Here is a 27,211-nt window from a genome sequence, read left to right on the forward strand (position 1 = left end):
CAGTTGCATGCACAAACACATTCGCATACACACACACACACACACACACAGAGAGAGAAATAAAAGTGGTCTACTGGAACACGATTATTTCAGAATGAATCCTTCTTGATTAGTGTTACCTCTGTGGTGGGTTCTATGCTAATGAGTAGGAATGGAGCTTTGCAAGGGTTTTCTTCACTGATAAATGAAAAACCCATAAGGGTTCAGAAGGTGGTCAAGGATCAGATGCATGGCACAAGTTGTACAGCACCTGTTTAGCAAGCTGGAAGCTCTGCATGCACTCCTCAGTACTATAGAAAGAAAATATCAAGAAGGAAGGTGATCAGGCATTTCCCATTATTAGCAACAGTAGACTATTGCCATTCCAAATTATTAAAGATACATTTTCTTTGTTTGAGAACCATTTGGGGACTAATGCTGTGAAACTCACTATGGGAGGCGAAGATGTGGTTTTGTAAACTCTGCAATGATTTGACCCCTCCATAGCCTTACATTATTCATGTCCCTAGGCATTTTGATCCAGTACCTCCCACTCTTCTTCACATCAAAGCACAAATACTGAACATGGTTATTTTGGTACACACAGAGTTGAGAGTTTCAATTTCTTTCACACCTTTGTATAAACCTTTCATGGCCTTTATGTTATGTGCCAGGGCCCACTCCTGGGAGCTCCAATTTAATTCCTATCACAATGGACAATTGGTTTCTTGTTGAAATCTTCTGTGGTAAAAGAAGAGTAATAATTCTGCAGATTTCATTACAAGAATGAATCCTCTACCTGTGGGGTACATTCATTATGTCACAAAGTTTTGGCCTCGTTTGACAAACATCTGAATGTCAGTATATTTAAATGTGTGATAAATAAGTAGTTTAAATTTAATATTAAAAATTCAGTTATATGTAATTATATTTGTCTCTATAATTAAACTTGGTCAAAATTAGCTTTGTAGTATGCCTTTATTATTAGACCTAATATACCTAGAATTATTATATAAGTATTTTCCTTAGTGTGCTCATGATGCCATTGAAAAGCAGCACAATTTTATGTATATATATGTACATGCACACATTTATGAAAGAAGATTTTGTTCTTTTTTTTTTCTGCTGTTACTAGGGCTTGAATTCAGGGTCTGGAGTTCTTGATCAGATTTTTCACCCACGACTGGTACTTTACCAGCCTAACCTTCTGTTGGTTAATTGGAGATGGAATCCCATGGACTTTTCTGCCCAGGCTGGCTTAAAACCATGATACTCTAGGTCTCAGATTCCTGAGAAGCTAGAATTACATTTATAAGCCATTAGCATCTTGTTTCTGGGTCTCTTTTTTTTATGTCTTTTTTTCCTTCTACAACAGAAGTATTGATTTTAAATTTCATTTAAGTAACCTAGATCTAAGAATCATTGAAGGATGCACCTTTACCTACAAGCTGTTTTTTCAGACATTACAAAATATCATTAGGTGGTAGAATGTGAAATAGAATAATTATAAACTAAGGGCTATAAAATACAGGTTTGCAATCCCTTGCAAAAGTTTGGAAACTTGTCTAGACATATAATTATTTGAAATAAGATAGAGACTTCACTTTCCCTTGCCACAGTGATTTCACCTAATTTGAGATGCTATAATTCAGTTTTTTTTCTTTTTAGGTTTATTTTTGACTGGAGAATTCTGGAGAATTATAAGGGATATCAGAATACACAGGTTTTCCAGGTTGATCTGTTGATGGCAGAGCCCTAGCTTCCTGGAGTTACTCTCTTGGATTTGACTGCAAATAATGATACAAAGAGAGAAAATCTGATGAAAGTTGCTTCTGAGCTGTTATTTTGAGGGCAGTACTTGAGTATGAACTTGGCCTCCTGTCTGCTGGGCTGGTGTTTTATCATTTGAGCCTCATTTGCGCCTGGATAGAATATACCTATAAATCTATAAGTAAACATAGTGGGTGATATACAAGTAGTTTACAATGAATTACCCCAAATATAATAATCACTATGGAGAGCTCAACTAGTATAACTTTTTAGAATGACTAAATCAAAGCCCAACAAAATTAGCTTCAGAAAATGGGTCCATGAAAGAGGGTAGGTGGGGCCAAGGGGAAATGGGTAGAGGAATGAAGGTGGGAGAGAAGAATGCAGTTAAGAATTCATTTTATGTACCACAAAATTAAAGTAAGGGCAAGGGTGGGTAGGTAGGGCATGAGAATGTTGAAGAGAGTGACACCTAGCAAGATTCATTGTATTCATTAATTGCTTTGTTAAATAACACCATGTTTGTACTTAAAGATAGTAAAAAAAAAAAAAAAAAGGAAAATCCACTTTATAAAATGATCAATTCCCCTAACCATAAGAGGACTCTTTTCACCTTCCCAGTGCATCCAAGGTTCATGCAGCATGCGGCCTTCCATGCAGGCAGTGGCTCTCTGGGGAAAGAAGGCCCCTCCCCACAGCATCACAGCTATCATGATCACCGACGACCAGAGAATGATTGTGACCGGCAGTCAAGAGGGTCAGCTCTGTCTGTGGAATCTCTCCCCTGAACTACAGGTTAGTTGAACCTTACTGGTTTTGAAACAGACATCCAACTCCTGGCCTTTCCTACTTGCAGTGACAGAGGAAGATATGTGTGATGCTTATAGATGCTCATTAAGTAAATTAATGATATTAAGATAAATTAATGGGTTTTACCTAGGAATTTACAGAAAGTCAAGTATTCTATGCTAGATCAAGATCATATTTGAAAATTATGGATATGGCTAATCTTAGCTATCAGCTAAGTGTTATCATCCTTTAAGCTTTGCTGAGTTTTACTATTTTATGTCCTGAATTATATGTTTAAGTAAGTGAACTTACAGACACATAAGTATAGTTCTAAAAATTATGGCTCATTAATTGAAACAGAGGGTACTTCTGAAAACCACTCTTAAGTGAGTAATATCTTAATTATCTGGGTATTTCTGCTGGTTTTGCCTTCTTGCTTTTCTTTAAGTCTTTGCTTTCCTACGACTTGCCCACCCCCCAGCACGTCAAAATGCTCCAACTCCAATTTACTATTGTCTTCGTATTCCCCAACCTAACCTCACCTAGGATTCAGCCCATCAATTAGCAATTAATTGTCTCTGTCCTAAGTCATAAACATTTAACATATTGGAATAGATATTTGCTTAACTCTAGAAGCCTCTACACCCAATTTGAACATTTTAACTAATGATGTACTTAAAGTATACTGCTCTCATTAAGAACCCTTTTAAAGATCAAAGACTATTTTTAGCCTTTAAAGTCTGTCACTTTAAAACCTAAATTAACAATTAATTGTAATTCTATTTTATAGTGTAATTAATTAACATCCCTTATCACTGAATAGTTCTACTGCAAGACTGCCAAGAGCTGCATAGCAGACCAGCTTTGTTCAATGTTTAGGAACATCATTGAAAGAAAGAATGAGTGTTATGGAAACAGCTGTACTTTGAAAATGGTTGGCCATGTGTATCTGTAATGTTTTTCTATTATGGTTTCAATGTTTTTGTGTCTATAATGGGGCTTGAATTAAGGGCCTGGGCATTGTCCCTTAATTTTTTCTCTCAAGGCTGGCATTCTACCACTCTACCACAGCTCCACTTCTGGCTTTTTGTTGGATATTTGGATATGAGTCTTAAGGACTTTCCTGCTAGGGCTGGTTTTGAACCACAGTCCTCAGCTCTCAGCCTCCTGAGTAGCCAGGATTACAGGCATGAGCTACCAGTACTTGATTGCTTTAGTTGTTTGGTGTTTTTTTTTTTTAATTTTTCTGCCAGGCTAGCTTTTCTTTCTTTTTTTTAACCAGTTCTGGGGCTTGAACTCAAGGCCTAAGTGTTGTCCCTGAGCTTCTTTAGGCTAGCACTCTGTCATTTGAGCCACAGTACCATGTCTGGCTTTTTCTGTTTATGTGGTACTAAGGAATCAAACCCAGGGCTTCGTGCATGCTAGGCAAGTACTCTGCCACTAAGCCACCTTCCCAGCCCCTCAGGCTAGCTTTGAACTGAGATCCTCAGATCACAGCCTCCTGAGTAGCTAGGATTATAAATGTGAGCCACTAGCTGGTTCAAATCTAACTCTTTAATGGCTTCAGATGTTTTGTTAATTTTTTATTGATAAACTATTGTTTTCTGGCTGGAGTAGCTGCCTAATAAAATTTCTGTCACTGTAAATGACAAATTTACAACCAACGTATTCTTATCTTTTATGATATGTTCCTAGTATTCAACATGTGAGTCTTTTATGTGTGCCAGTACTAGAACTCAGGGCCTTGCACTCTTCTTTGGCTTTTTTGCTCAATATTGGCACTCTACCACTTGAACCACAGCTCTACAACTGGCTTTTTGGCCGTAGTCTTGGGTATTTGTCTGCCAGGATTGACTTTGAACTGTGATCCTCAGATATCTCAGCCTCTTGAGTAGCCAGGAATACAGGAGCAAGTCACAAGTGCCAGGCTCAGCAGGTATTTTTAAATGTGTATTGTCTACTAGTTACTTGAGTTGAAACATGAATGAGAAGTCGTCTTCTGGCTTCCCCAGAGGGTGCAGTATAATAGAGGATGTAGGCTATTATGGTGCAGATACGTTTGTAAAACAGGGTACTCTATGTGGTAGTGGTCTGTACTGAATATTCAGTGGAATAGTTGGGCCATGTTTTTTTTGCCAGTCCTGGGCCTTGGATTCAGGGCCTGAGCACTGTCCCTGGCTTCTCTTTGCTCAAGGCTAGCACTCTGCCACTTGAGCCACAGCACCACTTCTGGCCATTTTCTATATATGTAGTGCTGGGGAATCGAACCCAGGGCTTCATGTATACGAGTCAAGCACTCTTGCCACTAGGCCATATTCCCAACCAGGGCCATGTTTTTCTTAAGAGCATGTCTTTGTTTGGGATTAGAGCAATATTTCTATTAAGAAAGCTATCACGCAACCTAAGAAGCAACTGGTAACAGCTGCATACATTTTTGATTGTAAAAATTGGTGGGGGAGGGGGTTGGCATCTACTGGGCAGAAGCCAGCATACTATAAAATCATCTATCCCTATGACAAGGAATTTGCTCATCCAAAATGCCAATAAATTGTGTAGTGGGAATGGGAACCAGATAAATAATGGTACAAGAGAGCAAATCAATCTGTTAAGGAAACATATTATGCCTGCAATAAAGTGAAGAGATGTAGCATGTGGAAATTAGATGCCAGTGAATACTTCAAGCAAAGAAAACCACTACTGGGATCTAAGTTGGGGATAGGGTGAGATTTGTGTTTTGGAAATTAACCATGAGATCTTTGTGAGAAACTAACATAAGATAATGGTATACATTTGACATTTTTATCTCTTACGGATTTAACTACTCTGTATCACTTACAAGTGGAATCACACAGAATTTGTTACAAGCTTCTTTCACTTTCTTTGTTACAATATTTGTTACAAGCTTCTTTCACTTAGCATAATACTTTCAGGATTCATTTATATAGCCTGTAGTCATTTTTCCTTTTTTATAATCTTGGATAGATATGTATTCATATGTTTGCATGCACATTTATATGCTATATTTAGTTTATTCAGCCTTCTAGCAATTAAAACTTAAGAGTTACTTCTACCTTTTAGCTATTGTAGATGCTGCTGCTGTGGACGTAGATGTGCAAATATGTGTTCACATCACTGCTTTCAGTTCTTCTGACCATATACGTAGAAGTGATTGTCAGTTCCTATGGTAAATCTGTGTTTAATTTTGCAAGAGAGTCTTAAAGTGTCAGTGTTATTTTACATTACCACCAGCTGTTCACATGAGTGTAGAGTAGTATATATGTATGTGAATATATCTATAATATACACACGTGTGTATATATGGTTACTAGGCTATATGATCATTCTATTTTTAATTTTTTGAGAAATCTCCATACTGCTTTTCAAAACTGCTGTATCATTTTATATTCCTACCATGGTTAAGGTCTAGACCAATGGTCTATCTAGATGATAGGATGATTTCTCTTGTATTATTTTATGAACTCACTTCATTTCTGATGTCTGCATAGATTTTTATTCTGTTTTTGACATAAGGTCACACTATGTAGCTGACCTCAAATTCACAATCCACCTGCCTCAGCATCCTGAATGCTGGGATTACAGGTGTGACCCACACATTCATGTGTTACCATCATCTGGAAAGTTATTTTGTACATAATAAGCATGAATACTGACTTATTTGTGTTTAAAACCTAGATGCTATAAAATAGGTCTGATAGTCATCTAGGTGTTTGTGGTAGGCCAAAACAAACAAAAAGTATAGACCCCAAACAGCATAATTCTGTCCCCTAGAAAGGTACTGTTCGGCAGATTTTAATATATCACATAATGGTTTTCTAAAACATGTGTCCCACAAAGGCATAATATATAAAAGGATTTGTTAACCAGAAAATATAGTATTATGCGTTTATTTTTTACATCATTTGTAGTTGTTTAATAGCTTGTTTTCACCATTTTCAGATTTCAGGTAAAGAACTCTTATTTGGTCATTCAGCTTCAGTCACATGCTTGGCAAGAGCAAGGGACTTTTCTAAGCAGCCCTATGTTGTCAGTGCTGCTGAAAATGGGTAAGTACGATGTGTGGAACTCGTTTCCTCCCTTTCCTTCCCTTTAAAAAATCACAATGGGATACAATTTCAGGGCTGAAAGACACTTTAAAATCAACCTGCACCTTTTATCTTTTTTCCTTTTTAATTTTTTTCTGAACTTCAAGGTTGTGCAATTTAAGACCATCTAAGAGTTCAGTGCTTCTTGATCAGAATAATCAGAGTTGTCCCTTAGCCTGTTCCTTTTATGTATAAGAAAAAGCAGTTTTGAATGGTTGTATATTGTCTCTTGATCTTAAGAAATATAATCAGTTTTGTGGCTCTGAACATGATACTCATTTTTTGCTGGGTAGCAGGCATGATAACATCCCCATGCTATATAAAGAACAATGACAAATGCCTAGTATAGAATTGGCAATGGAAAATCCTAGTTATTTATCTTTAATCATTAGCAGCTCTTTTTGACTTATTAGGCAAATTCTTCATAGTTTATGAAACAATTCAACAGTCTTTGTGTTGTTCCTTAGCCTATTGCTATTGTAAAGCTTACTGAAGACAGGACTTAATTTGTGAGTGGGATAGTGAGAGAGAGAGAAGGGAAAGGAAGATACATAGTGATTTGGGTGAAGTTCCATGTAAGTTAGCGTGCTAGGGTGAGGGAGAACTTAGCTGTAGGAAAGAGTCCATTGATGGATTAATCAGAGCTTGTTGGAGTTACTTGCAAAATTATATTATGTAACTGTGGAATTGCTTCATCATGTATTTGTCAATGAAAGATTTGAGTTGTTGGTTGAAACAAGATAAACTGCTTTTGTTATAACTCAAACAGATATTATATATGTGTGTATATAAGTATTTATATGCCTCTAAATTTTGAAAACTAATAGAATACCGAAGAGCCAAATAGCATACTTGCATAAACAAACAAGTTTATTTATTGGGAGGATTGATATCATAGAGGCACCTGGTTATCTTCCCTTGGTTTATACTAAAGCAATAGTAGGTTATCTTTAGAGAGATTGAACACTGGCTAAATCTGAAGTGAACTATCCTACTATGTTCAGCTTTAACATTGACTTGAAGCTTTCCCACACATGCTGAGATATTGATTCCTGCTCTGAAGCATTTGGAGGATGGTAGAGCCGGGGTTTAGAGATGCTAGTTTAGAGATAGATCAACTGCTCAAGAGATTTTAAAAGCCACACATGACAGGACCCCCCAACAAGATCTATGAAATTGGAATCCCTGAATGTAATTTTTGAAATACTTGTCAATGTATTTTAGCAAGCATTGAAAAAGTCTAATACCTTGAAGAACTAAAAAATTATTTTTTTCCACTGGCTACTTAAAGTTTAATTTCTTTACCTGTGAGATGTATTTATTTACATTATAGGTATATCGTTAGCTGCCTTACCTCTGGGATACATTATATCAATTTCTACTTGGCCTGGTTATCTTATCTTTTCAGTGCATGTACATACACACACGCACACACACACACATACTTAAATGAATATACCTACATATACTCACAAATGTTCCCTCCTGTTTTATGGAGCTACCTGCCTTTTCAGGTTACTTCAAATCTTTTCTGAAATAAAGTTGAACATAGAGGGGGAAAATGAAATATTTTCTTTTCCTATAGAACATGTTTCTTTGTTTTTTTTTTGTTTTTTTGGCCAGTCCTGGGCCTTGGACTCAGGGCCTGAGCACTGTCCCTGGCTTCTTCCCGCTCAAGGCTAGCACTCTGCCACTTGAGCCACAGCGCCGCTTCTGGCCGTTTTCTGTATATGTGGTGCTGGGGAATCGAACCTAGGGCCTCGTGTATCCGAGGCAGGCACTCTTGCCACTAGGCTATATCCCCAGCCCTAGAACATGTTTCTTAATCTCAGTACCAGCCATACTTTGTAGTGGGCATTTCCTTTGTTGGGAGGGACCTACTGTAGAAGGCTTAGCATCTTTTCTGATCTTTCCCCACTAGAAGCCAGTAGTGTGTTCCTAGTTGCGACCCTAGTTGCAACACAAATACTCCAAGTACTGCTAAGGACATGCCCTTTTAAAGTGAAAAAGTGGGAACAAAGTCATCTGAGCTTAAGAACTGTTGGTTTAGAACATGGGGTAGAAAACTGAAAAAGCCTGCACTAAACCACTAAAAATATGTTATTTATCATTAGTAGTGACTATCTTTTGAGGCTGGCCTCTAACTCATGATCCTCCTGCCTCTGCCTCCCAAATGCTGGGATTACAAGTGTGTGCCACCAAGCCTGGCAGGCTTTGTTTGCTGTGTAATACAGCATTTCCCTTATAGAATTAGGAAACTTTTGATGTTTTTCCTATGGACATTGTTGTTTATGTCTTGTAACTGTGAAAACTGAAAAACTGGGGGGCTGGGGATATAGCCTAGTGGCAAGAGTGCCTGCCTCGGATTCACGAGGCCCTAGGTTCGATTCCCCAGCACCACATATACAGAAAACAGCCAGAAGCGGCGCTGTGGCTCAAGTGGCAGAGTGCTAGCCTTGAGCGGGAAGAAGCCAGGGACAGTGCTCAGGCCCTGAGTCCAAGGCCCAGGACTGGCCAAAAAAAAAAAAAAAAAAAAAAAAAAAAAACTGAAAAACTGTACCACACAACTCTGAAACAGTCATGCTAATAATTGTGAGCCAAAATGCTATTAATTTTAAATACCTTCTCATTGGTGTATTTTGTAACTGCATCTACTAGACTGCATCCATTTAAGCACCAAATAAGAGTTTTTCAAAATGATGGAGAGGGTTCTAAATATTAAATTAACAAGGATGATTTCAGGATTTCATATCGCAGGTGAAGAAATGAAGTAGTCAATTTATTGTGTAAACCACAAAATTAAGAAAAGTAAGGGATGCAGTGGGTCAAAGCGGGGTGAGAATGTTGACCAGGGTGACACTGATCAAGGCGCATTGTATTCATAAACTATTTTGCTAAATGGCACCTCCCTTGCACAACTACTTAAAGATAGTAAATTTAAAAAAGAAGAAATAAGTGGCATGAATGAGAGACCAAATGTATCCTCTGGGTGGCACTGTTTGCTTTTATAAAAATAATACCTTACTCTGGGAGAGGCAGAGCTTGATGCATTATGCTTTTCAAAATATGTAGTTTAAGTTCACTTTAAAGAGGAGGCAGTTTCCATGGAAAGATTGTTGGACTGTCACTGTCATGGGCAGTGATCTCTGTATCCCCACAATTTCTTATAGGCCAGAGTGGCCCTAAAGTCAGATTTGCAGGCTGGTGGCAGGGTATAATTACCCAAACAAAAAGATACATATACGGTATGTCAACCCTGCTAATGACCACGACATTTTCTTGCCCAGTAATCTGTAACAAAAAGCCATATAAACGATCAGGTTGCATTTAAGTGCAACGCTCAAGAAAAACTTGGTGGCACAAAAATTATTCTAGCCAATTGAGTGGAAATGACAGCAAATAATATAGAACTATCTCTTCTAGAGAGATGTGTGTTTGGAATGTCAGCAATGGACAGTGCATGGAGAAAGCCACACTTCCCTACAGGCACACTGAAATCTGTGTAAGTACACCCATTTCCTGCAGGATATTTCTGGATATTGCAACACATGTACAACATCTTTATGAACATTGAAAGAAATAGCTTTGAGGGATATTATTTTCTTGGTTTTTCTTCTTCTTGAGGGTAAAAATATTATCAGTAATCACCTGCTACTTTTGTGTTCTTTCTCAAAGATACTGTTATTTTTTTCCCACTGATTCTTTCCTTTCTTTATCTTAACCTTTTGAATGACCATTTTGTTCATTTTCCTTAAAGACAAAAACCAGACAAAAACACGTAAACATTTGGCTTTAATGATGTGCTATTTTATAAAGCATAAACTCCCCCCACCCCATTCAGTTTTAGTTTTAGACCTATTCTTTTGGTGGATAGATTTTTGTTGTTGTTGTTGTTGTTGTTGTTGTTTCTATCACTACTGGCATGTAAACTCAGGACCTCTTGCTCTTGCTTGACTTTTTCTGTTCAAGGCTAGCATTCTACCACTTGAGTCTTATTTCCACATCTGGCTTTTTGCTTGTTAATTGGAGAGAAGAGTCTCCTCAGATCTCAGCCTCCTCCTACCCATTTAGATAGGCTTTTAAATTTCCATCTTATTTACTTACAAACAGAGAACAAGAGGTATAACAATAACCTTTTTAATAACCTCTCAAGTTTTAGTGCTGTTTTCTTATTCAGTTCTGGGATTTGAACCCAGAGACTCACACTTGCTAGGCAAGTATTCTACCACTGAACTATGTTTCCAGTCCTACTTCCCAATGTTTAAGGTAGGATTTGGCTTTTATAGGATAAATTTCAAGCATGTGGAAGGTATGTCAAACACATAAAAGGTAGGTGCACAATTCCATCCACTGGTCCTGACAGTATCTTTTTATATCTTATGCATTGCTTTTATTATTATTATTTATTTTTTTGCCAGTCCTGAGCCTTGGACTCAGGGCCTGAGCACTGTCCCTGGCTTCTCTTTGCTCAAGGCTAGCATTCTGCCGCTTGAGCCACAGTGCCACTTCTGGCCATTTTCTATATATGTGGTGCTGGGGAATCGAACCCAGGGCTTCATGTATATGAGGCAAGCACTCTTGCCACTAGGCCATATACCCAGCCCCCACTACTTGATCTTTATAAGGAGCAATTTCAGAAATTTGGCACCAAAACTTTTCAGTTGTTCTTTCATATCTACATGTAGCAGTATAGCTGGGGTAAAGAACCAGGGTTTTGTGTTTAACTCAAAGTCTACAGAAATAATATACATGTGAACTTCCCATTATTTGAAATGATGTTTCTTCTTTCCAAAAGATCTCCCTTTCTGCAGAAAAGTGATGAAATAAAAGTATATCTGAAGTATAAAATCCACACATTGCACGAGTCTAAAATAAACTAAAAGTAATTTTAGTTCCTATCCAATTTATTAGCGTAGAGCTAAAACTAAAACTTCAGAATAGTCCTCCACACAGCTAAAAGTTACGTTAATTTGGTCATGAATATTAAATTTTTCTTTGAATTCTATTTGCACAGTATTACCATTGCTCGTTCCGGATGACAGGAGAAGGCTGGCTTTTATGCTGTGGAGAATACCAAGACATTCTTGTCATCGATGCAAAAACTTTGTCCGTTATTCACATGTTCACATCCCAGTCTCCTGATTGGATCAAATGTATGTGCATTGTTCACTCCATGAGAATTCAAGGTAATGGTAAAAGGAAGAGAATCTACGCTTCCATTCCCCAGCTCTGCTTGGTACTTATAAGATCATCAGGCAAGTCTTTGCCTGGAATAGCAGGACTCTCGAAGCTTTGGCCTTACTGTGTTTTCTGGATATTGGCATGTGAACTCAGTTTCTGTAGTGACTCATGCCAGAGGGACGTGGGAGTAGTTCCTTTCTTACTTTGGAAGGTTAATACTACCGATATGTAATGGATAACATAGTTCTTTCAATGCTATTCTCTATATGTGCAGAGATCACATTGAAATTTCAAGCAAAGTTGGAATCAGACTGAAATGTTTATTTAAAAAAAAACACACTCAAAGTCTACTAGGTGTGGTGATACTGAGTAATCTCAGATACTCAGGAGGTAGAGATGTTAGGATTGTGGTTTGAGGCCAGCCTGGGTTATAAGGTTAGCAAGACCTTATCTTAAAAACAGGCCCAAAGTGGTTGTGCATAGCACTAGTTGGGACTACCTTGGGAAGTGGAAGTAAGAGAATGAAGGTCCAAGGCCTGCCTGGGCAAAAAAACTAACTGTAATAAAAAAGCAAAAAGCAAAAGCACTAGAGAAGATCACTCAAATGGTAGAGTGGTTACACTTGCTAAGAAGTTGAGTATTTGCCACCCACAGAGACCTGCATAATCCTTAAATGATTATGAAACAAATTTAACACCAGCAAGTTATGGAAATAGTTACCTCATGTGTGATCTGTTATTTTTACAGAAGATTCTCTTCTTGTGGTATCAGTAACAGGTGAACTCAAGGTTTGGGATCTCTCCTCGTCTATCAATAGCATTCAGGTTGGTTGGTTGGAAACTATTCCTTTTCTTTTTTCATTTCTGTTGAAATGTTTTAAATTATAAGATTGTGACTATGTACTCAAGTGCATGATTAAAAGTTCAAATGATATAGAAGTATATAAATAACTCTATTTCCCCCCCAACTCTTCCTAGAGAGGGAGGGAAAATGTGGAGTTGGATTGTATCCTTCCAGCCTTTTCACCATGCATATATAAATGATGTTATCTACACATGCACACAAACACACTACATTATTTACTTTAAAACTTACAGCAGAGGGGAGAGGGGAGGGAAATGGGGATGGAGGAAGGTGGGAGAAAAATGAGGAGGGAGATAACAAGTTGGATAAGAAATGTATTTACTGCCTTACATATGAAACTGTAACCCCTCTGTACATCACTTTGACAAATAAATAAATAAATTTAATAATTAAAAAATGATAGCAGAGTATCTCTGTGTCACAACATGAGAAGACCCTCTCTTTTCTAGGAGTATATAAGTAATTTCAGGGAGATGACCATGGGGGAAATCACAGACCCTGAGCATATAGTATATTCACATTTCCTGTCATTTGGCTACAAGTCAAAGAAATGAACAAAGGAGCAGATCCCGTATTTGTATTGGTGACAAAATTATTCAGGCTATTCCAAGGAGCTCTTGATAGAGCTCTTTCTTTGATGAGGAAACCTAAGATATTGAGCTCAAGAAATGCCCCACCCAACATCATCAGAAACTTATTGAGATCCTATTATTATTTGTATCTGTGCTGCTTTCTCATGTCTCTTTTTTAAAAAAAATAGCCATTAAGATACTCCAGGTTTAAAAATATCTTGCATATTTTGTTTGATGTTTGTCTTATGTCTGAAAGTCAGTAACATAATGATTGTATTCTCAGCATTTCAGCATTCCCCTCCCTCAGAATGATTATATAGAAATAAGTTCTCAAATCTACTAGGATTTTTCTACTCAGAGTTTTTTTTTTTGAAAGTATCATATTAGTTTAAAACACTCCAAAGAAACTGGGGTACTTTGCCTTTTATAATGGTGTGACTTATGACAGGCAGGTTATCTTGTGGTTCCATAAAAACTTCGTGGAATTAGTACTAATGTGTTTTCTTTCTTTCTAAAGGAGAAGCAAGATGTCTATGAAAAAGAATCCAAGTTTTTGGAATCTTTGAACTGCCAGACCATACGATTTTGCACATACACAGAGAGACTTCTGTTGGTGGTGTTTTCTAAGTGTTGGAAGGTATTCTAAAATAACAGTAAATGGCAATAATGTGCAATGTGATTTTTTTTCTGGTCTTAGTACAATTATATGATGTAATTTATGAAACGGTTTATGACAATATCATTAAAACTTAGAATGACTTACTTGTCATTTATACCTGATTAACCAGTGTCCAACTTCATATATATAGCTATTTTGCTTGCCAAGAGATTACATCTATACATTAGTATATTCTAATTTTATCAGTAACAATACATCATAACAGCATTTGTCTCTAAAACTATTTTCAAAAACTACCTGTACAGTAGTATCAGAAAACTAGTACTTTTGACTAAAGTAGGTTGACTTTTATTTTTAGATTTTTTTTGTCTTTTTTCCATTTTGTACCTGCTCAGTGTTTATTTGGAATATATGTTTTTTGCTCTAGACATATTCACTGATGTCTCTTAAGAGTAAAATAAAAGCTAACTTGCCATCACTGGATGGCACTTTCTTCTCCTTACATTTTCCATATAAATGATTCAGCAAAAGTATGCAGATAGTACATTTATGAACAAAGATTTAAAGTATATGTTCTAAGGACTTCTGCTATGCAAGTATTTTATGCATATCACAAATTTTCGAATGTTAAACTTGGACTACATATGAGAAAAATAAAATTAGCTAAGTTTGGGATTTGGAGTTTTTACATTTAATAAGCACAGTCTGGCAATGAGACCACCAAGCTAGACTATTGCTGCATTGTTAATATTACCTAAATAATCTTGATCAGCATATTTTATATTTTCATCTCACTAGAGGATTATATTGTAAGCGTTTGTTAATGAGTGTCAACACTGTGTTCTAGGTCTATGATTATTGTGACTTTTCCCTTCTGTGGATGGAAGTAGGCGGAAATGGACAATTTTTTGCCGGTGGAGAGGTGCTTGGGGCTCACAGAGTCCTCATCTGGACGGAGGATGGTCACAGTTACATCTATCAGCTGCTGAACAGGTGGGCTCAGATGGGAGCAGCATACAAAACACTCAGGTAGAAAATGAACTTTGGGAGGTTTATTATGGAAAAATCCCTGCATGCTGCCCATGATCAAAAACCAGAACAAAACAACTTTGGCACTGGAAGATTTACTGTGGGCTTGGTGGGCTTCGGCTTTTGTGTGGAGCAGCAGGGGACGGAGGAATGAGATTAACCATGTATAACTTGTACAGCTGGTGCTAGGTTTTCAAAAAGTCACTTGTAATTATTAACCCAACATTTTCTAACCAGAATTTAGAAACTTGAATGGTTCCATCCAGCTTTTGAAAGTGGAAGAGGGAAGGGGGGAAAAAACCTTCAAACTTCTAAACTTGGCTTTTTAAAAATTTTTCTTATGCAGTGGGCTTTCAAAAAGCATATACCCTGCTGATGGAAAGGCGCTTAAAGAGACAATTTATCCTCATTTACTGTGCTCCACTTCTGTAGGGGAGAACAAGGTAAAGCAGAACATGGGTGGCTGCCTCAGAGCTGTTTCTTAAGCGTGGCTTTGTAACGCTCTTGAAAAAAATTAAATTGCATCAAGTTGTTAATGAGAAAAATCAAGCTTGTGAATGGGGTGAAGAGAAAATTCTGCCTTAAAACTGTTAGTGCTCTTTGGTTAACAAAATAATTTCTAGTTACAATATAAGGTGAGTTGCAAATGTTTTGGGAAATAGAGGTAAAATTCAAATTTCACCACCACAAATAATTGCTGTGAATTTAAAAATTCATTTCATGTGTTACTTATTGCAGTTGTTTGTTGTAGTTGGAAAAATTTTAAGTATATAGAATGGTTATGAAGATTATACAGTGATTGCATATGTTTTACCTAGATTCACCAGTTATTAATTTGTCATATTTCTTGTCCCTCTCACATACAAACCCCTTCCCCAATCTCCACACTTGAAAAACAATGTTCTCTCTGGTGGGTGGTTTGGCAGAACATGGTTAACATTTCAGTTTATCTACTCCAATTTTAGAACTTATGAAATGGTTTTTATACTGATTTTTAATTTAACTGGATATCAAGATTACTTTTACATGTACATAGCTGTTCTTATGAGTAATTTTCTTATTAGAATAAATATAATTATGATTTCGGTTAGAGAATTGGAAATATAATTGTGAGCTTGTTACTTTGCTGAATTATACCGTTGATACTCTATGAAGTCTGAACATCTAAGCAGTTAGTTTATTTCAGTGGTGTCATACAAAGTAAGTGAACTTTTTTTTTTAAACTTCTAGACTTAGTCACCAGTTAATTACCCAAAAAACATATTTCATGGAGTGAGGAAGAATTTTGAATTATTGATTTTTCAGCCATGAAAGTGTGTTACTTTTTTTTTTACAGAATGATGGTTTGCTTAATTAGGCATCAGAGTGACTGGACATCCTATACCTGGTGATGGTCCCTTTAACATATCCATGAAGAATCCATAAGAAACCTCCATAAGAAACGGTCAGCCAAAAGAACCCTAGGTGCCACTGGGGGTAAACTTTACAATAATGACATGCACCCAGGGCTATTTCTAAAATTATTTCTGGGCAGAAGTGAAAATGACATTTTTAGTTATTTTAAAGGATCTACTGTTCCCTACCTTTTAGTTCCAGAGTGGTTTGATTTATTGAATGATTTTTTTTTTTTTTTACCAGATATTGTTTTCCTAAAAGCCAAATGGAAGTTGTGCCCTGCAGGAACTTGTCCCCTACTACAAATGTCAATGATAGGCATGGCAACTTAAAGAAAATTAGGACACGGTTTTGCTTTGTTTCTCAAGACTTAAATTTGAGAAGCTTCTAACTAAGGATTCTTGTCCAGACAACCATCATTAATTCTATATCTTAAAAGTAAGGAGTAGATAGAAGCCAGTGATGTGTAAACAGAAAAGTGTGAAATTGAAGGAAGTTTATCTACCTACTCTGAGACCCTTGCTTGCTCTCTATGCAGTGAATAAAGTCAGACATTCTCCTTGCTCAGTATTCACTGAACATAATACTTCAAAAGTCTCTCTTACAGGGGGCTGGGGATATAGCCTAGTGGCAAGAGTGCCTGCCTCGGATACACGAGGCCCTAGGTTCCATTCCCCAGCACCACATATACAGAAAACGGCCAGAAGCGGCGCTGTGGCTCAAGTGGCAGAGTGCTAGCCTTGAGCGGGAAGAAGCCAGGGACAGTGCTCAGGCCCTGAGTCCAAGGTCCAGGACTGGCCAAAAAAATAAAAAATAAAAATAAACAAAAGTCTCTCTTACAGATGAGGAAATGATGGAGGCACTGTGGCATGATAGGGAAAATAGGGTTGATAGATGCGGTAACTATAGAAAAAGTTGCTGTCTAAACACATAATCTGGATTAGATGATACCATAGAATTAAAATCTCCAGGTTTGACAGGTACATGTTTTGAGTGTTAGCCTTTGCAATATATGTGAACATACTAAAACTACTTAGGCCTGTGACACAGGGCTTGTTGAGTTAAAGACCTGAACTCAATGTCTCTGCTGATATGGGAGTAAGTCTTCAGTACGATGGTGGTGGTGGCTGTAGTAGAAAGAGCCTGAGAAGAATAGATAAGGAATTTGGTAATATGAACTAATAGAGATGATGAGGATGATGAGGATGATGAAGATGGTAGATAACCTCTGTTGAGTCCTGTCAAACATAAACATTGCCTCATTGACTTCAGCTGCCAACAAGATGCCTTAGGGTGGACCTGCTGTTCAGAGAAGTTTATTCCTAGATGTTAAACAAAGGCAGTCAATCTTAGATAAGAAATCTGTTAGAGTAAGTTTATCAACTGTTCTGAGAGAAAAGAAAAATAAGAAATGGTTACTACTTATTGAGTAGGTACTAAATGCTAGGCATCATTCTAAGAACCTTCTCTTTCTCCACTCATTAATTCTCACAATAAACACTTCCCCTTACAGAAAATGCTTTTATGAGCCCTTTTCACAGTTTGAAAAGGTGAAATAGAGAGGTTAGGTCAATTTCTTAAATTAAGAAACTTGCTCTTTTTAATAGAGCTACAGGAATGGAATCCAGCTGGGTCCAGCAATTACAACCATGTGTGTGCGTGCGCACGCGCACACAGGCCAGTTCTGGAGCTTGAACTCAGGGCCTAGGCACGGTCCCTGAGCTTTTTTTCCTCAAGGCTAGTGCTCTAATACTCCCACTTCCAGCTTTTGGAGGTAGTTAATTGGAAATGAGTCTCACAGACTTTCCTGTTTGGGTTGACTTCAAGCAGTGATCTCTGCCTCCTGAGTAGTTAGGATTATAGGCATGAGCCACTAGCGCCCAACTACCAACTGCAATCTTAATGACTATTTTATTGCCTCTTAGAGGAATGGCATCCTCTATGATTCCTGAAATGAAAAATCAGAACTCATGTTGGTAAGGGCCTGTGAGGGGTAGAAGTAGGTAAGAAGCAGAACTAGAGAGGAAACTATTGGCAGGAAGGAAGGAAGGTGATCAAAGGGCGGAGGACTGGGTATGCCCCAGTGAGGACTGGTGGCATGGATGGAATGGGAGGGTGTTGGACATGGCAACAATGGGGAACCTTGTCTGTAGGAACAGAGCAATATATTAGGGAAGATGTGCTGCCACCAACTTGTGTAACTCACAGGCCCTCTGCAGCCTCATTTCCAAATCCAAACCACAACGAGTTGGGATAATTCTAGTCAATTCAATGACATTTGAAGGACACCGTTTCTCTACAAAAATCATACCTGTACAATCAGACCGCAAAATGACTTCTGAATATCACACACATGTACACACTCTGACTTCACTGGAACTGTTTACATTGCTGTATTTCTTTGGGATTTAAAAGTAAGCCTATCTTGGACTTGGTTTGTTTTTTTATTATTTTATTTTTAAATTTATTTTAAAATCATTATAAAGGTGATGTACAGAGGGGTTACACTTACGTAAGTAAGGAAATGAGTACAATTTCTGTCAAACATTGATACCCCCTCTCTTGTTTACTCCTGCTGTTCCTCCCCCCAAGTCCCCCCACTTCCAAGTTGTAAACTTCATTTCCAACATAGTGTCTTGTAAGTTTGCATTTTTGGTTTGTTGTTGTTGTTGTTTTTAATTTTCTGTGCCTCAGTTCCATCACAGTGATCCTAGCAGTACTTAATTCCTAGCTTCCTAGCGGGGATTTCATGTAGCACTGTTCCGGTCCTCAATATTCTCCAGACCTAAAAGCATGTCAAGGAATGGTAGCCTCCTCAGCTTCTTTAATTCTGGCACTAGCAGTTGGCTTCCTTTTAAATATGCCTTTTATTTGGTTTTGGTTTTTTTAATCACTTTATTTATTTTATTCTTGGGTCTGCACAAAGAACAGCTGCCCTGCGCTGTGCTGCATTGTGAATGGGAGGACTCTAGACATGTTCTTTGATTGGAGAACAAGATGCCTAAGGCTCATAAACTTCTCAGCAGGGCTAGCATATGTATATATGTATATATATATGTACATATATGTAATATACATATATACACGTGTGTATAATTTGTTTACAACACATGTGCATAATGCACACATGTATAATATAGTACATTTTATATAATAGGTAATGCATATTAAATATAAATTAGGGACACACTTTTCTTTGTAAACACTTAAGACATTGAAAGTTATACATGTGAGAATGGTCAATAGATGGTAATAAGCCTATTCATGACACAAAATTACCCTATACACATTGGCTGTTGTTACTGTAACTTAGATCCAAAGGGACTATGGAGAGATTAGAGCTCCTTAGGGGAAATCCTAGAATTAAGACATGGGCTCCTGAGTCAGATTTACTAGATTTGGAATCCATTGCTGTCTCTATCACCCTTTCATGTGGTTTCCTTATCTTTAAAATGAACACAATGATAGCCTTAAGTTCATACACCTACTCTGAGGATTACTTAACTATGTATAAAGCTTCTATCAGTAATTACATGTAGATAGTGTGTGTAATCCATATTCAAAAAAGTTAGTGATTAGTTACTCTTATCAACTCCTGAAGTCTAGTTCATAATTTTTTTGCTTATTTTATGAAAATCATCTTTTGCAATTCACTTGAGAATTTTGGAAGCAGTGGCAAATAAATCACTTAAGATCTAGTTTAATATATGAAAATGGGACCATGTAACTTGAGAGGACGGGTGGGGAAGAATGATGGAAGGTGTGACACTGATCAAGATGTTTTATACTCATAAACTGATTTATTGAATTGAAACCCCTTTGCACAATTACTACTACTACTAAAAGTTTTAGTTCATCTATGAAGTCTTGATCCTCTATTTAAAAACAGTGGCTGTCATTGTACAGTTAGAACATTGCCTATATAAAAGTTCCAATTTTTGTTTTGGCACAGAGCCTCCCCTTTGTTATGGGCTACATGAATGAAAGAAAAGAGCCTTTCTATAAGGTACTTTTCTCTGGAGAAGTCTCAGGAAGGATTACTCTGTGGCACATTCCAGATGTCCCTATATCTAAGTTTGATGGCTCACCCAGAGGTAGGATGATTTCTAATCATATGACTTTTGAGAAGTAATGTTTTCAATTTCTTTTTATAAATTAATTTACTTTATTGTTATTATAAAGGTGATATAGAGAGAGATTACAGTCACATGAGTACATTTCCTTTTGTACAGTGTCTTTTTCCCTCACTCTCCCTCAGTCTTTCCCTCCTATAATTTGTAAGTCAAGATTTTTCTGTGTTCAGTTACATGGGGTTATAACCAAAAAAAGTTTTCTCATGACCCAGTAAGTATTAGATGCCTCTATAAAAGTAGGCATGAAAATGAATCTTAGAGATCAGATGCAGTAGTACAGCTATCATGATTCAACATCAGTTGATTAAAACATAAGATAAATGTTGACAGTATGAATGTGGGTTGAGCTGTTGTACCATATTCCTAGTTTGAAAGAGTTGATGTCTTAATATTATCTCTACTTAGTATGAATGGGTATTTTTCATTTTTGTGTGTTTTCCTTTAGAGATACCGATAACTACTACCTGGACCCTTCAAGATAATTTTGATAAGCATCAAACAGTATCTCAAAGTATCATGGACCATTTCTCTGGGTTTAAAGATGAAACAGGTAGTGTGATAGTCACATCATCAGAATATGTGCCAAGTCTTGATAAGCTCATATGTGGCTGTGAGAATGGGACAATTTTCATCACCCAGGCTTTGAATGCTGCCAAGTCAGGACTTCTAGAAGGCTGTTCTTTTCTAAAAGGTAACTGAACTTTATTTGATCCTATTTATGTTATTAATGAATCTTCAACTTCAATATGCTTTACTAAAGAAGAGGCCAAAAGGAATCTATCAGTATTTGCTGGAAAAGTGTGCATATTTTAATATTAAAACGAAATATACCCTTAAGTTTTTTCTCTTTCTTTTTGTGTGTTGGTACTGGGGCTTGAACTCAGAGCCTTATGCTCTAGTTAAGCTTTTTCACTCAAGGCTGGTACTCTCCCACTTCAGCCACAAGTCTACTGGTTTTCTGATGGTCAACTGGAGATAAGAGTCTCCCAGACTTTCCTGCCCGGGCTGGCTTTGAACCATGATCCTCAGATCTCAACCTCCTGAGTAGCTTGGATTATAGATCACCTGTGCTTGGTTTAATGGGAAGTGTCTTTCCTTATTTAATCCTCCAGCTCCTTTCAACAAAGGAAATAATAGCTTTTATATTCTTTTTGAAATTTTATGTATATATGTACAAGCACACTGGCATTGCAGTATATTCTTTTAAATTTAATTTTATTGTTGAGGTGATATACAGAGGGATTACAGTTACATACATAAGGTGTTGAGTATATTTCTTATCAAACGTTGTTACCCCCTCCCTCCTTTTACTCCCACCTCCCCCCCACTCTCCCCCTAAGTTGTAGAGTTTATTTCCAACATATTGTCTTGTGAGTATCACTATTGCATTGGTTTACCCTTAGTCCATTGTCTCATATTTTGTTGTTCCCTTTCCCTTCCCCAATTCAGATAAATGTGTATACAAGGCACAGGATACCAAAATGAAATACAGTGGCAACAGGGGATAAACCAAAGGGGGAAAAAAAAACAAAATAAAAAAGAAATAACTTCACATAGTACATTAAAAAAACAACAAAGATAAACCTTGTTTCCATGCAATTTATAATCTTTAATTCAGTTACACTACTTTAAATATACCATTTTCTCTCTTTTGTGTGTGTATGTGTGTGCACGCGTGTGTGCACTAAGACTTGGGCTTGAATGTCCCTGAGCTTCTTTTGCTCAAGGCTAGCACTCATCACTTGAGCCACAGCTCCACTTCTGGCTTTTTTTTTTTTTTTGGCCAGTCCTGGGCCTTGGACTCAGGGCCTGAGCACTGTCCCTGGCTTCTTCCCGCTCAAGGCTAGCACTCTGCCACTTGAGCCACAGCGCCGCTTCTGGCCGTTTTCTGTATATGTGGTGCTGGGGAATCGAACCTAGGGCCTCGTGTATCCGAGGCAGGCACTCTTGCCACTAGGCTATATCCCCAGCCCCCCCCCCCCCTTTTTTTTAAAGCAGTTTAATGGAAATAAGAGTCTCCTGGCCTTTTTTGCCCAGGTTAGCTTCTAACCAAGATCCTCAGATCTCAACCTCCTAAGTAGCTAGGATTATAGACATGAGACTGGCTGTAAATGCACCTTAATAAAATGTTTTGGTGTTACTGTTTTATGAGCTTGTTATAAATGACCACCTATAATAAAATATTAATTTTTAAAAATTTCCATTAGTTGGTGTAGATTTTTTACTCTTTAGCTACTTTGGATATACAGAATTAATTAGCTTTTTCATATACGTGGACATACCTGTAGGATTACTCTCCCCAGGAGTAGAATTACTGGAACAATAGTTGTTCACATTTTTAATTTTGGAAATGTATCTAAAACATTCTGTGAAAAATATGCTTCAGTATACATGCATATCCAAAAATAACCTGTGAAATTTCCCCAAATTTGCTAAAGTTTTGCTACTAAACTTTTTAATTTTGCTAAATTTTTGTGCTACTAAAAATTTTAAGTTTTGCCAACTAGGAATAAAATATATCCTCCTAGTTTAATTTTTGTTAATGAAATATATATATATGTACTATATCTTTGTCCATTACAACAACAGATATCTATGATATGAATCCTATTTTGCAATAAGTTTTTTTATATTGGAAATAAATCTAGGAAGAAAATAGAGATTTTGAGGTATGTAGAAAAATGTCTATCATTTTTCAACTAAATAAGTCCCATTAAAATGTAAATTCTTTAAGAGTAGAGACTAAGCCTCAATTAAAAAAACAACAACCAAAAAAAAAAGCTGATGCTGGTGGCTCATGTCTGTAGCCCTACCTACTCAGGATCTGAGATCTGAGGATTGCAGTTTGAAGCCAGCCCAGGCAGGAAGCTCACAAAGACTCTTACCTGCAAAAGGCAGGACATGATTCAAGTGGTAGAGTGTCAGCCTTGAGCAAAAAAGCTAAGCAACAACACCCAGGCCCTGAGTTCAGGGCCCAGTACTTGCACACAGACACACACACACAACACACATACACACACACACACACACAAACACACACCTTTCCTATCAAAGTGTCTTTTTTTAATGTCTGCTTTTGCTACTAAGTAAATGCTACCACTGACTCACAATTTAGTGATTGAAGTAGAGGAGTAAGTGGTAATGAGCCGAGGAGAGGTAATGTACCAGTATACAGCTAAATGGTTGCTGTAAAAGTCAAATAGTGAAAACCTAAGCATTTATTTAAATCTAGGCTAATGTACCCTGATCTCCAGAAAACAAGCAGAAACATACCTCTGATTTTTAGCATCTGGATTAGTACTCATTATGATTTCCTAGGGAATAGAAAGCAACGATGAGCCTGATAGATGAGAAGTAACAGAAATAAGGAATTTCTGGAACTTATTATGATCTCCAGTTTTAAGGAGGTTAATGTTGAAGGCAGAAGTAGTTAATGGGAAAAGAAATAACTTATCAGTACTCCTGTATTCTAGTAATAGATACAGTTTGAAACACCTATGTGTCTACTAAGTGCCAAGCAGGGTGCTGAGAAATATTTTATTCCACTGGACAGTCTCTTTGAAATAAAGATGACAGTTATCCTGATCTTTCAATGCAGCATCTGTGGCTAAGAGGGGAAAGGCAACGTGTCCATGGTAAAAGCATCTAGTCAGTGATTGACCCAGAAATAAAAGGCAGCTTTGTTTCATAGCAAAGTTATGCTTTTAAACATTAAGGCTGAGTTTTGACGCTTGGAATGAAGTGAGTTAATCTACCTGAGCCTCTGATACATTATCCATAAAACAAGCAGGTAGAGCTAGGTAATCTCTAATGCCTTTCATGGAAAAATGTTCTTTGAAACTTGCTTAAGTTTTCTACTTGATCAGTTCAATTAAAGAATGATAGAAATAATATTAGCTTATTTGGTAGAGGTAGAGCAAATGAATTGTCCACTCTTTTAGAATAGTGTTTGTTGTTTCATGTATCCAGGAGTTGTTAACTTACATCTAAGAGAATTAGACTTGAACAACGGCTTAAGTGCTGCATCAAAAACAAGATATAGCTTCTGATGAGGTCTTTGCCTGTTCAGGTAGCCTGAGGGTTGTTTACTCATTCTTGTCCAAGTGTTTGCTAGATTAAAAATTGACCAAAGAAAGCCAGGCACTGGGTGGTTCATACTTGTAATCCTAGCTACTGGGGAGGCTGAGATCTGCAGGATTATGAACTGAGATCAACTGAGGCCAAACAATTTCAGGAGACCCCCTTCTTCAACCAAAAGCTATTATGTTATACACCTGTCACCTTAGCTATATGGAGGCTAAGAACAGGAGGAATGTAGCAAAGTCTGAAGCTAGGTGTGATAGTATGCACTTGGCATGCCAGTTCCAATTGGATACAAAAAAATGGGAGGGTCATGGTCTAAATATACTCCTTAACAGGAAAGAAGACCCAACTTCAAAAATAATTAGTGCATGTAAGGGCTGGAGGCAGAGATCAACAGAAGAGCCCTTGCCTAACAACAAGCACAGGCCCTGACCTCAAAAGAAAAATCATAAAATATCATAATTTGTTCTTGACCAAAAATAACTTTGTGCTATTTTATGTTGGATTATTTTTCAGATTCTCCCTCTAATAGAGTTCTTAAAGGACATCACCAAAGTGTTACTTCATTACTTTACCTACATAGCATCTCTTCAAAATTAGACCAAAGTTGGATGGTGTCTGGGGATCAAGGTTCATGTGTCATATTGTGGGATATCTTTACTGAAGAAATATTGCACAAGTTTTCTTTGGAAGCTGGTCCAGTAACAAGTCTTTCGATGTCACCAGAGAACTTCAGAGTAAGTTGAAAGAGTTAACACATGATGTGATCTGAATGTTATGTAACATTACATAATATGAAAAGAAAACCAAGGGAAAATAGCCCATATACTTGGTAAAATTTTTTCTGTATATCCATATATGATGGGATATTTTTTCCTTTCTAATCATACACATAATTTTATTCTAAAGCAAATATGTAAGCAATTCTAGCTTCCCCAAAGCCATTTAATTATTTCTTTGAGTACCCACCCATTTTTCCTCTCTAGTTCTAATATGAGATTTGAAAAGTCAATGTAATGTACAAAAATGTCCAAAAATAAAGTCAAATAATGGGTGGAATCCATAAATTAAAATTCAGTTTTGTCTTCAATAATTTTCTTTAAAAAATATTTATGTTTTTCCCATGTGGATTTTTATTTGCGTATTTCTTTTCAAATATATTATTAAGGTGGTATTCAGAGGGGTTACCATGTCATAAGTCATGTAACAAGCATATTTCTTTTCTGGTTAATGTCACCCCTTCCTTCACTTTTTCCCAATTTCCTCTTCCTGTCCCGGTGCTTCTTTCTTTTTTTTTCATGTAATATTTACCTTAAATTACCTTACATATTTTGGCCACATAATTTACAACTTACCTTCTCTACTTGAAACATTTTCTTTGAGAAGTTGGCAAGAAGTACCACCATCAATCACACATACATAGTAGTTCCACAGTTTTGTGTTTCTGAATAGCTGCTTAAAGATAAACCTGAATTATAACTTAGTCTGTCTTAGTAAAGAATTCAAAAAGTCTCTATTTTCTCTATCTTGATCACTTTTAAAAGCATCTGAACTTATATACCAACTATACAATGTGAGAAGTGTTAAATATTTGACAATTATACACAAGCCACACAAAAATACCTTTCAATAAGTAAAAGGAAGATTTCAGAGATAGGGAATTCTAATTAAATTGGCATAGTCAAGCCCAAACATATAGACATTGCTTCTTCATTTCAACCATTGCCTTTAACAGGTTAATGATCGTAAATTGAAGCAGGTTAATCTTGCTTGGTTCTAAGACAGTGAAGGGATTTCCCCAGTGGCTATTTCTCATTTGTAATTTTTTTTTTTAGATAATCTATCAAATCTTCTCTTTCTCCCTTATTCTTAATGCCAGTGAAGATCATTTTTGCTCCAGGGATGTACTTTTTGGGATTCTCCACATTCTCCATTAGTGTCTCATATCCTCAGGTGATGCCTTTGTTCTTGCTGGCATCTGCATAAGAGAATCCAACTGCTTGACCTGCCTGTTGACCAAACAGATCATGGAGATTGGGCCTAGTCTTGTGCTTGCTTCCCTTTTCAACGGTGTGGCACTGGGCACACTTCTGAACAAAAAAATCTTCTTGACTTTCTCAATATCACCCATTTTGAATTCGCTCTTTCATCAGTAGCACTAGAAAGATAACAGCTCCAAAACCAGGCACCCTGCTCTCTAGCCCAAGGGCATGCTGGCCCTCACCTATGTACCACTGTGGGTGCAACTGCACTCCCTTGTGATTATTTCTTTAATAAATATTGAGCTTCAGCAAATTCATGAGCATCAACTTACCTAGAGTTGGGCTACATGAAACAGGTTTATTTTCTCATGAAATGTCAATTTAAATTCAGCTTCCATAGAGCTTATGAAAATATAAAGAAAATATATACTGTGTTTTGTAGTAAGACATAAGAAAAACATTTCAACAATACAAATGATTTTTTAAAACAACAAAATGATGGTGAGTCAGTGTTTAAAATATTGTTATCTGATTTGGAACACCTTGATAATATCTTTTATTCTTGAGTCTTTTTATTATTTATTTTTTTACTTTCTGCTCCAGGGCAGAAGTCCAAGTCAGTTTCAGTCTTAATCCCTTTTTCTCTTGATTTGATTCTAAGGCTCAGGGGCCATTCAGCCCACATTATAAGGTGCTTGACTGAAGGAATAAA

At 37.0% G+C, this 27,211-nt stretch overlaps 1 protein-coding gene across 3 annotated transcripts in view; it reads left to right on the top strand.

Annotated features, from left to right (window-relative positions):
- The window catches only part of Wdr72 (WD repeat domain 72), a 162,541-nt gene that overhangs the window by 11,863 nt on the left and 123,467 nt on the right, over positions 1–27,211 (top strand). For 2 of the 3 annotated variants that reach the window (XM_048333018.1, XM_048333017.1), the window contains exons 2-12: positions 2,371–2,544; positions 6,496–6,602; positions 10,065–10,143; positions 11,656–11,827; positions 12,570–12,646; positions 13,776–13,895; positions 14,725–14,870; positions 15,253–15,349; positions 20,254–20,395; positions 20,880–21,125; positions 25,034–25,254. In XM_048333018.1, coding sequence (XP_048188975.1) covers positions 2,392–2,544; positions 6,496–6,602; positions 10,065–10,143; positions 11,656–11,827; positions 12,570–12,646; positions 13,776–13,895; positions 14,725–14,870; positions 15,253–15,349; positions 20,254–20,395; positions 20,880–21,125; positions 25,034–25,254 — 1,560 coding nt within the window. In that variant the 5' untranslated portion in view covers positions 2,371–2,391. The remainder of the gene's footprint in view (positions 1–2,370; positions 2,545–6,495; positions 6,603–10,064; positions 10,144–11,655; positions 11,828–12,569; positions 12,647–13,775; positions 13,896–14,724; positions 14,871–15,252; positions 15,350–20,253; positions 20,396–20,879; positions 21,126–25,033; positions 25,255–27,211) is intronic. The other variant, XM_048333019.1, reaches the window with a different exon arrangement.

Source organism: Perognathus longimembris, chromosome 23 (genome assembly GCF_023159225.1).
Source record: "Perognathus longimembris pacificus isolate PPM17 chromosome 23, ASM2315922v1, whole genome shotgun sequence".
Lineage (NCBI taxonomy): Eukaryota > Metazoa > Chordata > Mammalia > Rodentia > Heteromyidae > Perognathus > Perognathus longimembris.